The sequence below is a fragment of the Cydia pomonella genome, chromosome 2 (genome assembly GCF_033807575.1).
Source record: "Cydia pomonella isolate Wapato2018A chromosome 2, ilCydPomo1, whole genome shotgun sequence".
Lineage (NCBI taxonomy): Eukaryota > Metazoa > Arthropoda > Insecta > Lepidoptera > Tortricidae > Cydia > Cydia pomonella.
In genome coordinates, this window is record NC_084704.1 from 4,046,033 (window position 1) to 4,066,955 (window position 20,923).

General features: G+C 37.3%; 2 protein-coding genes across 3 annotated transcripts in view; both read left to right on the forward strand.

Moving 5' to 3' along the window:
* LOC133531642 (uncharacterized) overlaps positions 1-8,460 on the forward strand; it is a 64,147-nt gene extending 55,687 nt beyond the window's left edge. For both annotated transcript variants that reach the window (XM_061869978.1, XM_061869987.1), the window contains one exon: positions 136-8,460. The gene's annotated coding sequence lies outside the window, so the exon portion shown is untranslated. The remainder of the gene's footprint in view (positions 1-135) is intronic.
* Positions 1-19,658, forward strand: part of LOC133531637 (uncharacterized) — a 72,461-nt gene extending 52,803 nt beyond the window's left edge. The window contains exon 2 of the mRNA XM_061869962.1: positions 14,062-19,658. Within this exon, the coding sequence (XP_061725946.1) occupies positions 14,545-16,131 (1,587 nt within the window). The 5' untranslated portion in view covers positions 14,062-14,544 and the 3' untranslated portion in view covers positions 16,132-19,658. The remainder of the gene's footprint in view (positions 1-14,061) is intronic.
* The last annotated feature ends 1,265 nt before the right edge of the window (positions 19,659-20,923 follow it).

Sequence of the window (20,923 nt, forward strand, 5' to 3'; positions counted from 1 at the left end):
AAGGGTCACGTTTTTTACTTAGACTTTACCTCTCTATTACAATCAATTATCTTTGTTATTATGTTCTGTAGATACTGTAATTATAATATTAAAAAAAGTTTAAAAAACTAAAAACCAAGTGTGTCCTTATTCCAGATGGCGAGCGGCCCCAGAATCCGAACACTTCCTCTACATAGAAGACGAGCTCTCAATTAGGAAAATTCTTTCTACCGTTACTAGTATATAGACATAGATATTTTTTTAAAACGATGTTAGAGATTATAGCCACGCTCAAGAGGTTTTAGCCTTAATCTATGTGTCATAAGGTGTATTGTCGCGTAATGTTTCTTCTATCTCAATGTCGTGAGCTTCCAATGTGACTTAGCGTAGTTTTTTTTTGTTATTTATGTATACTTTGCAAGCTGTTGTGACTGTATTGTTGTTGTCCCTTTAATATTTAATTTACGTTTAACCCTCAGAATGTCACGCCTATCGTGTGCGACGCATCATTATGAACCTTGTTGGAATGCAATAAGGTTCATATTGGGCTATGGCCGCGCACGTGACTTGACGTCTTCGGCGGTCAAAGTTTTAAGACGATTTAAATAACGATGCCATGTGCGAACAACATCATCAGACATAGAAGTTTTTGTGGCAAAAAAGAGTCCTTGAGAAGATGAAATACCGACGAATAATAATATCGATAAATCAGTCTTAGATTAATAATTAAAATATTTAATTGTACTTGCTGTAATTTACCGGGAATTTTCAAGAATGTAAAACAATTACAATTCCGACCATAATTTCTTTATTACATATATTAAGCGTAAACTGTAGAATACAGTGTCAAAAAATAAGAAAACTACCAATGGGTGTATCAAAGAAGATATCGAACATGTTGTGTATTTCGCGGTAGCTATCTTTTTATACAATGTTAAAAATATCTATAACGCTATGTTAACATCGATGATAGACATGTCGATATTTCAATTTATTCAACATTCTATGTCATGTTCATTACAAAAGATGTTAGTAACAGGTAGTTGGTACATGACACCCTGATAGGGCACAAAATGTTAACAGGTATATGATTTTTTCACAAAAACTTCCATGTCTGAACATCATATTAACTTCTACAGGTATCATTCTTGACCTAAAAATAAAATGTGTTTTACAAGTTGGACACTGAATATTTCAGCTTTAACTTCTTATAGCCTATCGATATATAACGAAAAATTTGTCGAAACAAACAAATCTCAATACAAAACCAGCTTTATTCTCGTGGAGGGATATCATGCAATAACATCAATGTTTCTACCTTATACAACTATTTTATATTGTATAGTATTGTTTACGCCAAATATTAGTATCTATTAAGTTTATTAGCATAATAACTCTTTTAGAATTAACGTAATTAGGATTCATTTTATTGGTTCATCGGCCATTTCACTTGGATAGATGAAATTAAAAAGGACATTAATTTTTCTCGAATAGAATTTTATAATACCATTTTGCGTTTTTTTTTGCGTGTGTAGAATTAAGTACGTTGCTTCTATTGATCTGTCAATAACATTTACAGTACATATGGGGCTACTTTATAGCACTAGTGCGAGAAGTAGCATATTATGTTACTGTGTCGAACATTTAAAGGGCCATATGTACTGTAAAACGTTGTACGATACATGTGCGAATAGGTAATTCGCAACTCGTGTCGATTTAAAACACTCCCTTCGGTCGTGTTTTAATTTATCGCCACTCGTTTCGAATTTCCTATTTTTCGCACTTGTATCGTAATGTACTATTTTATGTTTTGTCATCTATGCCAAAAAAATAATAATAATAAATGATGAATTTATATAACAAATTAATGACAATATTATGTTAAAAAAAGTTGTAACTCGATTCGTGGCAATACTATGAATTGATATAAGAGCGTAATACATAGCAGCAATGACACATTGATTGAGTAAGATGCGTAAAATCTGAGACAATTTCGTGCTTAGAATTTGACAGGTAAACCAGATAGCGCTGTACAGCTCCATACATTTTGCGGTAACTCTGACTGTCAAAAATTAACGTGTGACAATTTAGTGACCGCAAAACATATGACGCAGTACAGCGCCATCTGTTTTGGATGTCAAACTAAGGGGCACGTTTTTCTCTTAGACTATCTCTCTATTATAATCAATTTACTTTGATAACGACATTATAATGTTTTAAAGGTGTATCAATTATGACGTACTTATAACTACCACACAATTGTATGTTTAGTAAATACCATAAAATTAGGAATTTCAGAGTTTGCCAATTCCATGACAACAAGTAACAGAAAAACGTAAATACACCCTTTTATTTTGTCGCCTGCTCGTGAAATGGTCCGTGAACCTTTCGATGTTTTGTTGTGAGTTTCGTGCCTTTCGTGTCTAGTCTGGTTGTATGTGAAGAAGGCAACAAACCTCTTGGCGTTCAATTTATAGAGATATTAGAGAATATTTGTAAAAACTACAATTATTTTAGTGGAATAACGAATAAAAATTGCGTTCAGTTCTAATGAAGATGAGTCCGAGATTTGCTTAACACATTCGGGAATGCGCTCGGCGGGTTCTCTGTTCGTAGTCGCTTTCCTCTACAAAGCGAGATAACGCTGGGATCGGCTACAAGCGTAGCGGTATGAAAACGTTGGCAGTAAATGTGTTAAAGTCGCAAGGGCAGCAAATTACCTTGTAGAGATGCTCAAGGAATAAAACGATAAATTGCTCTCGATTATCAATTAGAGTTGTTCCCGAATTCTCATATAATTAGTTCTAGCTAGATCGTGTAGATGTGCTATACGCGTGCGCCCGTGAGGGACAGAACATACGCAATGCGACAAAATTAAAAACACGTTTTAATATTCCTGACAACTTACCAAAAATAATCTACGTAATTTGGTCGGGTTATTTGTTGCCCACCATAAACGATACTAAGATGGCAAATAAATGGAGACTGCCAAGGACACACAATAATAGCGCTTTCTCTGCTACTCATACTGAAAGATACATAAGACTATCCCGTTCGGTCATTTCCCCTACCACTCATGCCTGATCCTGTTATACTGGATTCATTATGTAGGTTAAATAGAAGACTCAAATATCGAGCGGAGTAAAAGCAATAAGAAATAGTTCTGCTTGAACAAAGATAGTTTACTCACATTTGTGTCTTTGAATTGAGAAATAATTCGTTATTCTACTATAAATAATAAATTAGTCATATCGTAGTTATGTAAAAGTTGAGCGTGAGTTACGATTGATCAATGTCTCCTTTTAAAATATAATAAGCTGGTAGAACGGCCGTCGGTAAAAATATATATTTTTACATCCGTACTCTTGTTTTTATGACAAACTCATTGTTAGACTTAGACTAAATGTTGTATGGATCGGATCTCCCTTTCATTCGGTAAGAGGTCCGACAGAGACAAAAGATCCCCACATCTTATAATATATACTAATACACAAATCTCAGGTCCAAGCCCCAGTCGGTATAATACGACTTTAAAATGTTGTGAATATTATGATCTCCTAGTTTTTTCGATAATATTCCGATTTGATACTGTTTACTGTCACAATTATTAAAACAAAAATGGTTACCAGCATTAACGACCAAAGATCTGATAATGGATTGACCATGAAATTTAAATATTGCATAATTTATCCAAATACGGAATGATTGATTTTTTATTGACTTCGTCTGAAATGACCTCAAATATGCATGTTAATATACTTATACACTGTATAGAGATTATATGTACTTATGTGCCATTTTCAACCAAAAGGGTTTGTTGTCAATAACGCGCTATTTCCATATAACTTCAAGTTGAAATCAACCTTATCAACAACCTTTTGGTTGAAAACTTCACATATATGGTAAAAGTGCTCGTGATTCACTTAATCCTTGAGCAAAGATCCATTGATTGTATAATGCCTTGATCACATCTATTCCGGTAGCATTCCAGTCCAGTGATCGAATCCAGCACTGGAATGTTACTGGAATAATGTAACTGGAATATACTAATTCCAGTGAACATTCCAGTCCATTGACTGGATTTACGCTCTACTTTTTGATTCCAGCTCGCCCAATCCAGCGTGACTGGAATAGTGTAGACGGCAAATTTAATGCAATTAACCATTACTAGACATTTACCAATATAAATTGAACCGTACACTGTAACCGTCCGTTACGGTTTAAGGTTCAATTTATAATGGTTATTTGCAATTAACGTTCGGCTACCATTGGTAGACAGACAATCCATGCTGGTTCCATTTTTATCACTTGTAACTATGTCCATCACTTTCGCACTTACATACTTGTTAGAACGTGACAGGCATGGTGACAAATGATAAAGAGCCGACCAAGCCCTACAGTGCTGGATTTAACGTTAAATAGTGAACACGTATTTTTTTGGTAACAGTCTATAAATTCACTGGATGATGAAAATGACTGGAATTAATGTAAACGATACGATCCAGTCCAGCACTAGTTTCGGGCACTGGACTGGAATGCTACTGGAATAGATGTGAACGGGGCATAAGGGCCACCTTTTTCGTCTTTTGAGCGTCGGCGTCTAGTCAGCGCTTTAGAAAATAGTGTTACTGTGCAGTTGCGCCAACGTTGCATCGTACAGCAGCCATAGAGTTGACTAGACATGATGCTTGGGAGACGTGTAAGGTCTAAGAAAAAATCGTGCCCTGAGTTTGATATCAGAAGAACAGCGCCATCATGTATTGAGGTGATTTGTTGAACATCAACTTTTCGAAACCATAGTTGCCGCATAATGTATGAAGCCACACAGCGCCATCTACAATAGTTGTCTAGAACAAAACTGTCTTAAAGTTTTTAGATGTATAACAATCAATGAATTTTTGGCGAAGGTATATTCAATGAGAATTTCAGATAGAGGTGTATTGTCAAAGAAAACTTTGTAGCCACGTAAATTTACTGCCATCTTTCGACACATGATTAAAACTTTTAGAACGCCATTTGACTTTGATCCTTATTATTTCACTGATATGTGTTAAATTTTATAAATATCAAAAAGTGGCGCCATCTTACCGGGCGTCGGCTAAAGGTTATGGCGCCATCGCTCGAAACGATGTGGCCATACAATAAGGATCAAAGTCAAATGGCGTTCTAAAAGCTTTAATAATGTGTCGAAAGATGGCAGTAAATTTACTGTGGTTACAAAGTTTATTTTTGTAAATCCACCTCTATTTCAAATTCTCTTTGACATATTCCATATTGCCTACTAGCGCTTTTACAAATGTATTGTAGTCTCAATAAAATGTGACGTTTTGAACCAAAAGGGTATTGTCGGTTGTCAATAAGGCGCTGTTTGCATTAAGCTTCAGTTTGAAATCACCCTTATCAACAACTGACAATGTGCCTTTTAGTTGAAAACGTCACAAATGTATGCTTTCTTAAACAAATTAAAACAAATAATTTATTTAATTTTCTGCAACAAGGCAGCGTTTTTTATATAATGAAATTCATCATAATGTAATAGTACATGTTCACACTCGATAGAAAATGTCCGTAGGGTCAAGGCGGGAACAGTGGCTCAAAGCAAACGGTGGTTCAGTCGCCCAAATATCGCGCTATACACTGTGCCCTTACGTGTTAGAATAACCAATTGCTCGTCCATTCAAATTTGTTCGATGACTGGTTTCTGTAGTATTAACAGGGAAATAAAGAGCCTCTCTCATGTTGGAATTAGGTTGAGTAAATACTCTACTCGGCTATTTTTTTCCTTGTCACTGTTCCCTGCTTGACCCTACGCGTACGAAATAACTTTTATTACTAAGACGAGAATCCTCATTTTAATATGTTTTTGTTTTGACATTAATAACACTTGAACAATGTGCAATATAAATAACATTTTATTTCTTAACCAGCCGTCCGTTTCGTTATTCTTGTATAGATCGTGTCATTCACGAAGACGCGGGCCTTGACTCGTAAAGTAATGTTATTAAGGGTTATATTTGTAAAATCTGCGCGTCTTCTTGGATGACACGAACTATATTTACATTCTTTTAAGATTATAGTATGTGTTAGCATTCCACGGAAACACTGAGAAAGTCTCTCAGGCTTTAATGATTTCTTTAGAATGTGTTTAGATAAATATCATGAACCTTTCAATGATTTTGAACTTTAAAGCAAAGTGATAGGGTTCAATCTAGTTCACCCGTTGAAGAGATAAATTCACTTACTAGTGAAACTAAGACATAGATACTGCATTTTATGTTTAAACCCTTTTATTTACTAAGAAAAGAAAAAAATGAGGACAAGTGCGAGTCGGACTGGCCCACAAAGGGTTCCGTACTTTTTAGTGTTTGTTGTTATAGCGACAACAGAAATACATCTGTGAAAATTTCAACTGTCTATCACGGTTCATGAGATACAGCCTGGTGACAGACGGACAGCGGAGTCTTAGTAATTGGGTCCCGTTTTATTACCCCTTGGATACGGAACCCTAAAAACGAGATTTGGTATTTTGGTGCCAATCCAAACTATACTTGCTTATTTTATGATCGCTTACCATCAGGCGATTCGTCTGCACCTATAGGGAGCGTGCATGAACTGTAGGAGGCAGCACAGGAGCCGTCAGATTTTTGGCGCGAGGCGTAAATGTGATGTTTTTTGTTCCGATGTAGCCCACAAGATGGCAGAACCTACTATGCACAAGAAAACACGTGACGTGTACATGTGCATGTTTATAGTTCCGATTCAGGCCACAAGATGGCAGACCCTCCAACGCGCACGGTCCCTATAAACTAAAAAAAACTGTTTCTGTTTAACTATTCGAAAAACAATATAAATTTGTCTCCTAAGGCCCAACCATACAAATAAAAAATCCAAAATTTGCCACTGAAATTTGAATCTATAGTGGAGGGAATAGAGTTGATTTTTATTTGTTTGAATATTTAACGAAACAAATAAATGCAACTGTGTTCCAATTAAATATTTAAATTACATGGAACTGAAGCAGTACTTTAGCACAGATCATATAATACTTTAGGTAGGATCTTGGGCCTTAGGAGGATAGTCATACTAGTTCAACTTCAACATTTATTCAGCAAATAGGCCACAAGGGCACTTTTACACATCAACATGGAATTTACATACAAACAATAACAAGCACATCAACAATTTATTGGAAATATTAATGCAAACTACAGTATTATTGTTTAAAGAAAAAGTAAGTAAAATATTATATTATACAAGATAAGTTGGCAGCGATTTTGACAGCCTAGACAGTGCAAGTGTTATTTTAAACGTCAAACTTATATGACGTTATGACGTTTACTTAACACTTGCACAGGCTGGGCTATCAAAATCGCTGCCAAGTTATCTTGGTCTGACAGTTTTCATCCAGGACTGTCTCATAGATATAGTAAGTAAGTAAGTAAGTAAATATTCTTTATTGCACCAACAATTATACATTTTACATACATGTAAAACTACAAATGAATTTTAAAGGAAAATAGAACCAGGTAACAACAGGCGGTCTTATCGCTAAAAAGCGATCTCTTCCAGACAACCTTTAGGTTTTAGGTTTAGGTTCTTTAGGTATAGATAATCATACTGCCTTTGTCTTACGCTAGTACTTGTACCCAAAAGGATGAATATAATTTTCTTGGTTCTCACTGACTGACAAGTTGTGTTTGTTACTATAATAGTACAAGTGCTAAAAATCGGAAATTGGCAATGAGTGGCAATAAATTAAAACACGACCGAAGGGAGTGTTTTAAATCGACACGAATTGCGAATTACCTATTCGCACGTGTATCGTACAAAGTTTTACAGTACATATGGCCCTTTAAATTTTCGAAATAGTTAAGTAATGTGCTAATTATCGCACTAGTGCGGTAAAGTAGCACCATATGTACCGTAATAGTTATTTACAGTACATATGGTTTTAATTTATCGCCACTCGTTTTGAATTTCCTGTTTTTCGCACTTGTATCGTAATGTACTAATTTACGCACTAGTGCGGAAAAGTAGCACCATATGTACTGTAAAAATAATAAGTAAACTGAGAGCCAAGCTTGCACTGTTTCCGTGGAGCTTCCTACCTAAGTGTAAGGCCTGAGTGGACGCTCGAAGCGGAGCGTGCAGCGTGGCGTCAGGCTCACAAGGGATTTGAGCAGCGTGCACTGCGGCCGCTCCTATACGTTTGCATTTGTTTAACTTGCACGCCGCACGCCCCGCCCCGCTGCACGCCCAACTCCAGCGTCCACTCAGGACTACTTACTGTATTACAGATGTAGGTACCGATGAAGCCTTACTAACCCCCTGAAACACGTAAAATACAAATGGAGCTATTTATGGTACATCGATATGCGATCTGTGCGTACAAAGGCAGAAAACGATATTTTTGTAATAACGAAATGTTATTCTCAAATGATATTATTATTACGTATAATAAAATATTGTCTGATTGACCAAGATATTCGTTTTATTTCTACCTACACCTTACATCTTATGGTATGGATTAATATAATTATTTTAATTATTACATTTTATACTTTTTGACGCCAATGACAGATATATCCGCACCGCGCGTCCAACGCCGAAGACGGCTTAATCCGTCACAGACCACAGAGCAACATGGGCCTACGTGCATATGCATAAAGTTCAATTTCAGTTTTGGCACTTTGGCGGCGTGGCGTCCGACTGACAGCTTTTGTGTTTAACACGCCTTGTTTGCTGCAAGCATTTATCGGTACTTAAATGTCCTTTTGTTTCAACAGGCAACTAATACTCATCGAGACAATTCTAATATAACTAAACATAATTAGGTTGCGTTGTTTTATTGCAGAGTTCCTATAGCCTCCCGTGTCCATCACCAAATCAGCTCGATGGTACCGTAACGTTTCAGCTCAATCGAATAAGCGGGTATCTGAAGCTACCTAACCTACCTACCTACGCTTTTTCCCCTAAGTGTTATTTGTCAGGGACGTCACACTAAAATCATTAGGTAGGTAGGTTAGGTACAATCAGATGCCAGAACGCAAAACCGCCCAGAAATAGGAGCTCCGCGTTAAGTTGTAAAGGGAATTTTTTTTGAAATAAATTACCCATAGACCCCTGTTTATTAGAAAGGTGGGACAGCGGGTAAAAAAAATATCCGTGGACCCACTGGTACAGTCAGCGTCAAATACTTTGTAGCAACCAAAGTGGCCAAATAGTTCGGTACACCATATATTTAGTATGGTGTACCGAACTATTTGGCCACTTTGGTTGCTACAAAGTATTTGACGCTGACTGTACAAAGCAGTTGGGACCGCGATTAATACGTGGTTATGTTGGTTTGTGGCAAGTTAATCCGTCATTGGCGTTGGCCCCGCGTTCGGATATATCTGTCGTTCGCGTCGAAAAGGTTAATTTTAATTCAAGGGAGTATTACTGCAATGTTCTGCTGCCAGAGTGCAGCACTAACACTGTTAGGAGCACAGGTTTTAGGAGGCTAGAGCAATTTATCCCTTTAACGGTTAAACGAGTGTCAGATATTTCGAAAAATTTAACCCTTTTTTTTTCTTCCTTCCTCGCGTTGTTCCGGCATTTTGCCACGGCTCATGGGAGCCTGGGGTCCGCTTGACAACTAATCCCAAGATTTAGCGTAGGCACTAGTTTTTACGAAAGCGACTGCCATCTGACCTCCCAACCCAGAGGGTAAACTAGGCCTGGTTGGGATAAGTCCGGTTTCTTCACGATGTTTTCCTTCGCCGAAAAGCGACTTAATACCTGGAAATCATACGCGACTATTAAAACTATATTGTCAATTAATTGCAAATTTCATCTTCTTGAAAGTGTGCATAGTAACTTTTGCCGTAACTCCGGTTCTCTTTTACAAAAACTGAAAAAGTCTTAAAATTGAATGGATTTTCATGTATTTTACAATGATCCCAAGGGATTCGAGGTCGAAAACTTGGATTTGTTATCAACTTATTACCATTTCATCACTACCGACATATTAAAAAAATAGAACTAATGTACCTCATTTGATGTTAGGTGAAATGTACCAATTCCATGGACTAACTGGTAAATATCAAATGATATTTCGTACATAAGTTCCGAAAAACTCATTGGTACGAGCCGGGGTTTGAACCCGCGACCTCCGTATTGGAAGTCGCACCGCTAGGCCACCAGCGCTTAAACCCTGTCATTTCGAAATTAAGTTTTTAATCATTGTTATAGGGTGGTCAATTTTGCCATATAAAATCGAAGTTTGTCCGGTAAAGGGTTAAATCAGTTTTGTAATGAAAGACATCGATAAAATTCGCTAAACTGTAGTTCTTAACCCAAAATACTGCTCAACATTTACTCCCTAATTCATATATTTTTAGTGCATAGATAGATAGATAGAATACTCTTTATTGGCACACCTCAGTAAAAATATACAAGAAAAATAAACAATAGATTAAATTTATTGTTTTTTATTTTTAATGATTGATTTTGATGCATAAAACGTATATTCTACCGAACAGCTGGCGATCTGTACCTGGCTATGCTAAAACTACTAAATTTAGACACGGCGTACAACTGTCCGTATTACCTTACATACTCTTTATTGAGCCGTATAGACGTTTTTCATTAACGCCAACAATAGAACAGAAATCAATTGCCGGACAGACAAAGGGTTGCGACACGGCCGGCCGCGACAGATTCAAGGTGACACAGATATGTGCGACAACCCCACGAGCATGTTCTTATTTGGTGTACAGTCGCCATCAGATATATCGAAGCGGCCAAGGTGCTCAAAAATATCTGAACACACGCTCTAACACCTTGACAATAGAGGCGTGTTTAGATATATGTGAGCACCTTGGCCGATATATCCGATGGCGACTGTACTGGCCATTGGCTAGAGTCCGACCAAGCTAACACTGCATTCTCCATTTCATTTGCAATGACAAAGTGTGACAATGTCGCGTTTATAATGACATTCCCATACTGTATTTTTTCGGTATTTACAGTACAAAGTTATCTTACACGGACTGTAGGTTAGTGAGAGAAATGCAAGCGACACCGTACGGCGGGTTGTAGACGTCCGGTGTTTACGCCGGACAATTGTCCGGGTTCAGCGACGATGTCTTGTTTACTTAGGTGTAGCTTTCGGTAGCCACATACAAAACTGGAAGTAGTCGCGTCACGGTCCGTTTTCCGTCGAAAACACCGGACGTCTGCAACCCGGCTTGGGAAATATGAACTGTCATAGAACCACATTTTCATTGACAAAAAATTTGGTAAATTCCCATTATACATGGACAAATGGGAACGATACCTATAAATCTATTCCTATCTGTGCCCAGTGGGGACATGGGAATACACCAAAAATACTTTTTTTTAATACCACGTAAGCAGTATCCGTAGCCTTTGTACGCCTGCAACTCCAGAGGAATTACATGCTAACCTAACCCCCGAAATACTTACGAATCCGGCGGTTCTCACTACAAATTGGTCGAACATTTCTCAACCGATTCTCAAGAAATTTTATAAGCACTAGAGTCAGGCCAAGATAGCAGCGATTTTAATAGCCCAGCCTGTGTAAGTGTTATGAAAACGTCATAATTTCATAGTTTGACGTTTAAAATAACACTTGCACTGTAGGCTGCCAAAATCGCTGCAAACTTATCTTGGTTTGACTCTAGCTGCTTCAGCTAGTTCGATACTTACTACTCGTTGACCCGCAGCACAAAAACAGCTAGGTTCTATCTATAAGACCATGTTTCAAGTTTCGGTTAGGTGTTAAATTCGCCGTAGACATTTGGACCATGTTTGCGCAAAACGAAATAGGTAAGCATCTCTTCGTTTCCCGAAAGTTGAGAAATTAAATCTTTGTTTCTGGTTGTCAACCCAGTAGAGATACGGTTGTTTGTTTTTTTCGTTCTTACCTTTTTGATATTTTTAGATATGCAATAATCCTACAAACTTTTCATCCGGAAGTCAGTTTTTGTAGGTACAAATAAATACCAATTCTTTTCTACCCAAACAATAATAAATATTTTTAAATCAATCAAAATATGGTTCACTTCAGGGCCACCAAATAAACAAATAAGTTTTCATTTCCCTTGCTCTGAAAGTTGGTCTAAAAAGTATACAGAAAATGATAAGTTTCTGCTCTAGAGTATTGTACTTCCTAAGTACGAGCACGTTCTTTTCTGTTTTTTTATGCGATACGCATTTAAAATTTAAAAAATTTGTTTTAATGGATTGGTTATAAATTTCCATTCGGATAATTATAATTAACTCTCCTTTCCATAACGATATTTTGACCTAAATTATTAATTGAAAGTACCCTCAAGAATTACGACTGAAATTTATGCTTAGCCGTGTTTTTAAATGCACGTGTATTTTACTTTCCTCGTATTCGAAGTGAAAAGTAGATTGTTTAACTCGGGTGACAGGCACCATTTCAGTCTCGGACTATTGGCGCTCTCACTGCGTATGAGCGCCAAACTACCTCGACAGAAATGGGTACCTTTCATCCCTTGGCTAACAATCAACTACTATTATCCGATACATAGTTTACATATTATACAGTCTGTGTCATAGGCTGCGGTGACTGCTTACCATCAGGCGGGTCGTATACTTGTTTGCCACCGTCGTGGTATAACAAAAAATATGGTAGGGGGTAGGGGTGACGGATGTTTTAAGGGGCTAGAAACAAAAAGTAATAACTGTATTAGTTGATACGACGCTAACTGAAGTATGTACTACGTCTGGCCATGCTCAGTGTAGGGTTCCATACTTATATTACCTTTTTATCACAAAAGGCTAAACGGGGGGCATTAAAATACAAATTGTGGGCATTAATAATAACCTTAATGTTCGAAGAAAAAACAAATTATATACCTAGAACCAAATTCTGTTTGGAATAACTATATCAAATTTAACAGGAGATATCAGTAATTGCCAGGACTCTATTATAAAAAAGCGGCCAAGTGCGAGTCGGACTCGCGCATGAAGGGTTCCGTACAATTTAAGACGTATTAAAAAAAAATCTTCTTATTAGATCTTGTTCAACATTTTACCACTTTGGACACACATTTTACCACTTTGGAAGTGTCTCTCGCGCAAACTATTCAGTTTAGAAAAAAATGATATTAGGAACCTAAATATCATTTTTGAAGACCTATCCATAGATACCCCACACGTATATGTTTGATGAATTTTTTTTTTTTTTAATTTTATGACGTATTAAAAAAAAACTACTCACTAGATCTCGTTCAAACCAATTTTCGGTGGAAGTTTGCATGGTAATGTATATCATATATTTATTTTAGATTTTTCATTTTGTTATTTTAGAAGTTACAGGGGGGGGGGACACACTTTTTTTCACTTTGGAAGGTTCTCTCGCGCAAACTATTCAGTTTAGAAAAAAATGATATTAGAAACCTTAATATCATTTTTAAAGACCTATCCATAGATACCCCACACGTATGGGTATGATGAAAAAAAAATTTTTTTTTTTAATTTCATGACGTTTTAAAAAAAAACTACTTACTAGATCTCGTTCAAACCAATTTTCGGTGGAAGTTTACGTGGCAATGTATATCATATATTTTTTTTAGATTTTTCATTTTGTTATTTTAGAAGTTACAGGGGGGGGGGACACACTTTTTTTCACTTTGGAAGGTTCTCTCGCGCAAACTATTCAGTTTAGAAAAAAATGATATTAGAAACCTTAATATCATTTTTGAAGACCTATCCATAGATACCCCACACGTATGGGTATGATGAAAAAAAAAAATTTTTTTTTAATTTCATGACGTTTTAAAAAAAAACTACTTACTAGATCTCGTTCAAACCAATTTTCGGTGGAAGTTTACATGGCAATGTATATCATATATTTTTTTTAGATTTTTCATTCTGTTATTTTAGAAGTTACGGGGGGGGGGACACACTTTTTACCACTTTGGAAGTGTCTCTCGCGCAAACTATTCAGTTTAGAAAAAAATGATATTAGAAACCTCAATATCATTTTTGAAGACCTATCCATAGATACCCCACACGTATGGGTTTGATGAAAAAAGATTTTTTGAGTTTCAGTTCTAAGTATGGGGAACCCCCAAAATTTATTGTTTTTTTTCTATTTTTGTGTGAAAATCTTAATGCGGTTCATAGAATACATCCACTTACTAAGTTTGAACAGTACAGCTCTTATAGTTTCGGAAAAAAGTGGCTGTGACAGAATCGGACAGACAGACGGACATGACGAATCTATAAGGGTTCCGTTTTTTGCCATTTGGCTACGGAACCCTAAAAAGTGGGATATCCTATTTAAATAATCTCTTAAAATTGTAATGACCTTCGATTGTACGATTAAAACAATGAAATTATTCCGATTATAGTCGCCAAACATTACAATGCAGGGATATTTCAACATTGGGACCACCAGCGCAGCATTGTTCAAAACAAAACCACGTTGCCCAAATACTAAGCATTGATATAAACAGGATTAGCAATGGGCCCTGTCAGTAGCTATTGAACCTAGCAGCCGACAACCCGTCAAAATACATGTGAACTATGTATCGGACAATATTATTTCTCCTATTCGTGGCTCGTGTTAAGACAGAACCCAAAAGCTTTCAACACGAGTACTATGTCTCCAGGCAGTCAAGAAACAATGCGGCGCCGATGCAAACCGGATATGTGATGAGTCGGATGGATAATAAACCTCCTACATACCAATCTTTTGGAAATCCTAGTGCTTCGTTTGGTGAATCAGTGAAAACACATAGTGATATCAGTACACACACTACTCCAAATAGCGATTTCGAAGATAACTACAGGAAATCGTTGATAAAGTTTACCGATATGTCAATAATGCGTAAGGATCCGTTTAAATTTTCTAGTGTTGGAAATATGGCTTTTACAGCTACAGAAAGTATTATGCCGTTCACGAAAGCTTGGGATAAGCATTCGATGAATTATGAAATTGCAAAGGCAAAATCGAAATTCGGTCTCAATCCTTCAATGTCAATAAAGGCAGAAGGAGAATATATGAAAGATAGAGTGACAAATTTAGAGCGATACAGTGCGACAGAACCAAGTGAAGATGTTACGCCGATGTACGACTATAATAGGGAATTCCACATAGATGACGACGATGTTAAGACTCTATCAGGACATACTTTGGAATGGTGGCCATATTTCCTACACAGCCCATATGAATACGAGAGTATAAAAATGGACTCGCAAATAGAAAAAGCTAAAGAAAAGCGATACGCCATAGCATCGGCAGAAAGAGTAATACCTGTTCACGAACATCATGAGGAATATTCGCACGGGTACACCCAACCTCATTACGACAGAAGTACAATAACTGGCGTAGGTGAGACGCCAATTCCAACAGACAATGGATACATATCCTATACTATTAAGGACTTTGGTAGTAATTATGAAAGCGATCCATTGGAACTCTCCTGGGGAAATGCTTTTGACACAAATGACGACATACAGAACACCGGCAAAAGAAACAGACGTCTGGACGAACACAGTCATGATAATAACCATAACAGCGGTACCAAAGTTGATGCATCTAATAGAGCAGCATTAGGAGATTCAAGCACTGAGAAAACCTACGAAAAGAAACATGAATTTAATAAACATGAAAGCGGTGATTCTAAAAATCACGATCATAATACTAATCGCGCCGTAGCCGAGAACAATGAATCTGCTTACAAAGACATTGTAGATCAATTTGCAAATAGATACGGCGGTGAAGATCACAAAAGACATTCCAGTTTTGCCCTTAAAAGAAATAGTGATAACGGTGAAAAACGGAAAGGCTTTCGAAAAGTGTATCATAAGGACGAATATCAAGAAGAGAATGAGTTCTTTGATAATACTAAGAACAGCGCTAATGCTGAAGACAGTGGAAGTTCTATTTCTCATTTAGGTGGTTCAACTGCTGCTGTACATTCCCATGCTGCAGCGGCTGCTGGAAATAAAGCCAACGCCTTTAATGACATTGAGAATTCAAAGAAAAATTCGTTTGAAAACAATCATAAAGGCCACGACGTGAAAAAAGGATTAGAACGTGATTCAAATCGCTACAAAGACATCTCACAAATTAGTGCAGATAGAGACTACACTTATTATTATCCCTAAGAAAAAAAACCCTCAACCTGCCCTGAGGCATTAAAAGTCTCCCATTCCATTCAAACTCGAGCATAAAATAATTTCTATCTTTGTCCCAGTACGTAAGGGTATTATGAATGAGGACCGCCGTAAAACCTTTAGAGTTAGACCAAGCTAAGTTTGCAGCGATTTTGATAGCTCAGACTTTGCAAGTGTTCTTTTAAACTTCAAACGTATATGAAATTATGACGTTTAAATAACACTTGCACATTCTGGGCTATCAAAATGGCTGCCAACTGAGCTTGGTCTAACTCTAGCAGAATCTCGATAGACACAGTACAAAATACCTATCCACCACTGAGATTATAAAGAAGTAGTTTAATATGATTGATTATTAGTGGATTAATACATAAGGGTATTTTAAAATTAGCTATAAATATAGTGTTGGACTGTCATTTGTTGTAAATGTAGGTAATGTTTATTGTTTTGTATTAACGTTTTTTACTTTATAGACAAGATTAATTAGAATAAAAAAATAATGTTTAAATAACGATACTGTTTTTTTATCGTGAAGAATACACAATACCCCCCGACGTCTGACTTGATTCTCAACTCGCAACGCACACTCTTTCTCATCGCTCAACAAAAACAATTTACGAATTGGTCCATCTGATTGGGAGCTATAGATAATGCTATAGACGAAATCCTTTATTGGCGGGTTGACATTTTATACTTAGTAACATCATTAGGCTTAAATCGACCGGGATATAACCGTGATTACCTTTTATATTGTTTTGATTGAGCTCTCGATATTTCGACGCAGTTACATGTTTATATCCCGGTCGATTTAAGTGTAGTGAAACCAACCGCGAATCATTCAAAACTGTTAACATCATTAGGGTTTCGTAGTCAATTAGGAACCCTTATAGTTTCGCCATGTTTGTCTGTCCGTCCGTCCGCGGCTTTGCTCCGTGACCATTAGTGCTAGAAAGCTGCAATTTGGCATGGATATATATAAAATGTTTCGAGAGAGCCCTCTTTACCTATTAGGTATACTTACTTTACTCTTTGCTTAAACCGCTAAGCCAATTTAAAGAAGAGCCGCTTTCACATAGATTTTCGTACATTGACTCGCCTGTTGCTATCTCTATTGCACGCGCATAATTATATTGCTGTCCCGTCCATGATGCCGGTTGTCAATGTTATTGTGCGGGTTTAACAGCAATCGGATAATAATATGCGAGTGCAATAGAGACAGCAGCAGGCGTATCAATGTGCGAGTTTAGTGGAAATTTATCCCTAAACGCTGCAATTTGCGCCAGATATTCTTGAAAATTGACCTTCTTGTAGCTGAGGAATTTCAGGCCTATGCCGTATGTCTTGTCTCCACACGTACCTCCATGCGCCCTAGTTCGTACCACATATGATACATCGCTTGCCCAATATTACAGGTTCTATGTTTCACTTTTATCGGACTGAAATTTGAACATTGAGTCCAATTTCAACTATCTTGAAAATGTAAATTAAATTTTCAAAAATTTAAAGGTATTTTTCATAGCTAGCCTTCTCATCGCTAGTTGGCGTGAGCATTAAGAATGGTATTTTCTTCTTACCTTCATGAATATCTAAACTATTCAAATTTAAAACCTCCAGGTTTTATAATATTTGTAGTCATATTTCTCTATTGAGTCTTACTCGTGTTTAATGCTTGCTCCATTTGTACTCTGCTAGAGTCAGACCAAGATAAGTTGGCAGCGATTTTGATAGCCCAGACTACCCAGACGGTGCAAGTGTCAAGTAAACGTCATAATTTCATAGAAGACGTTTAGAATAACCGTGCAGCTCCTACCGGGAAAATCGAAGTTCGTCAATTGCGGGCATTTTTCTCTGTCACTCTAATTACGTCTTAGTAAGAGTAAAAGAGAAAGATCCCCGCAATTTGCGATTTTCGGTTTTCGCGGTAAGCCCCCAGGGCACTTTAAAATTAATAGAAAAAGCATAGAGTTAAGATATTGACAGAGAGAATTTGACTTATAACAAACTGTGACACTGCAATGGCGTACGGTCGAAAGTATGGAAGGTAGAGGCAAGGAAAAAATCTCCATATACCAAAAAGTGTCCGATAAAAAACCATAAACAGGTGGCGCTTCAATACCTAGAATACCTGAGAAAAAAATCTAATCATAGACAGCGCACTTCACTCCGTCAATAACGCCTAGGTTCTTAGCTACTCTAGCGCTACTCTGGAGAAATTTGGAACTATTATTTATAGCTGACAGCTGGACACTTTTGCAACAATCTTCCTAAGGAGTTTCTGTTCCTTGCCTCTACCTTCCATAGTGTAGGCGAGTGTAACACAAAATTTCCCCGATGATGAAATAATTATTTTTAAATTATAAAAACAGCATTTTTTATGATCTACAATAAATATGTACCTGATTTTATAGGTCTTGCATAATTACTAAGTGCAATCATTATTTAATAGTTATTTACGATGTAAGTGCGGAAAGCAGGAAATTCGCAACGAGTGATAACAAATTAAACACGACCAAAGGGAGTTTGTTGAATCGACATGAGTTGCGAATTACCTATTCTCACGTGTATTAAAATACAGCGTTTTACAGGACATATGGCCCTTTAAATTTTCGACATAGGCACGGAAAGTGCTTATTCCCGCATTAGTGCGGGAAAGTAGCACCATATGTACTGTAATAGTTATTTACGATACAAGTGCAGAAAATAGGAAATTCACAACGAGAGGTGGTAAATTAAAACACGACCGAAGGAAGTGTTTTTAATTGACACGAGATGCGAATTACCTATTCGCACGTACACCATATAACGTTTTACAGTACATATAGTGGATGTGCTACAACGGAAAAAACCGCATACATATCAACATCGACGATTTTTGGTACACAGGTACTTTAGACCAAAACGTTGAATTTTTCCAGTAGTTCCTTAACCCCCCCCCCCCCCCCTCTGGAGGGGGAGTAATGACGTTATCAATTTTTTTTCATAACCTACCGTGTGAGGTATCAAATGAAAGAGCATTATGAGACGATTCTAGAAATAAACTACCCTCCTACCTTTTAGCCACCTGTTCCAAAAATCCCCCAGGTGAGATTTGGCTCGGTGATTTTTTCCAAAACACACTCCAAACGTCTTGTCATATCCTCATATCAAACGTAAAATAAAGCAATTTGTAAAATAATAACTATAACTATTTTTCTAAGATTTTTAACTTTTTTTTTTTTACCTATGTCTAAAATTGCCGCATATATATCTACATTTTTCGCCGTATTTCATGCGCTACAGGTAGGACTAAATGGCACTTTTCAAAATAAGAAAGCAGGTATCATGAAACTTTAAAAATCGCTTTAATAAATAAGGCCGTAAATATTTTATTATGGTCTATCAAAGTACCTATTCTCAGTGACAAAAGTGTACGATTCCATCTCAGTCTGATTCCACATTCGGCTTATAGGTCCCGATCGCAAATTCCTTCACAACCGGTTTATTTGGTATAACCGTGGCGGGAAATTCGGTTTGTGGTAGTTCTGAAACTATCCATTCTATGATCTTTGGTTCCATCGGCTTATTTCGCCCGAGGAAATCGTCGTGTCTCACGTCAAATTCATAATCGTCTATATTAAAATCTTCGTCCTCGTGATCAGAGCCAGAGTCCACATGGACGTGTCTTACATTTTTCTTTTCCGAGCTCATTTCAGACTCGCTGTCGGTATTCAGATCGTAATATTTCGGTATAGGGCGCTTTTACTAGAACTTGGGTTTTGAGAGTTTCCGAGTCTGGGACGTCACGGGGGAAGATCCTCTTCGAGAGTCGCAGCTTGGGGCTTACTCTGCGTTGTCTTATTGAGGAAATTTCGCTGAGGTCCCATTCTTTACTTTCCTGCCTCGTATAGCGAGAATTATTGGTTTTTACAGGGACGGATGCTGTAATACTCGTGACATTTTCCGGATGGTTCTCTGTCAAACGAGCCTTGGATATCACGAAGCTTGCTGCTATAAAGAGCAGAACACGTTTCACTTTACGTTCCATGGCTACGGAGTCCTGGAGCTAACTAGGCGATAAAGGTTCGCTGAGCTCATAATGTAAACACTAATGTTTTTACTGATTGTCTATCGAAATGTTAAACAACGATTGAAGGCGCGGATGTGATTGATTGTTTTTATCTATTGAGAGTTCGGATAATTCATGCTTTAAATTATTTATAAATGAAATGCTCTTCGAATCAGAAGGGTCACGGTGGATTCAGCTTCCCGTCTCGAAGCAATAATCTTGATATACTACGGACCATGGACCACCACCACGGACTAGCAAGCGCAGCGTATGACGTCCACTCACAAGGTGGGGCAGATGACCTTATTAAGGTCGCCGGAAGACGCTGGATGTGGGTCACTTCCAACCGGTACATGTGTAGGTCCAAGGGGGAGGCCTATGTTCAGCAGAGGACGTCTTATAACTGAGATAATGATGATGATGAGGGTTGATATGATTAGATATGGTCAGGTCAAAACCGGATGCATAGTCAGATGTTACTCGTGAAGTGCGATTTTTAAGAGTCGTTCCTTTAGTCCTAAAAATAATCAAAAATACTTACATTAAAAAAATGCCTACATAAAGAAAATATACAATATGTTTTACAAGGGGGCTAAGTTGTTTTTAACCCCTTGTGCAAATGTCGTACAGGTGCGTTCGTGACCCACAAATAGTCTCGCCGGAAGATCAGCGCTGACTTTTGAGTTAGCATTAATGCTGAGGCGGGACCATTTCGTGGTAAACTATTTATTTATTCTA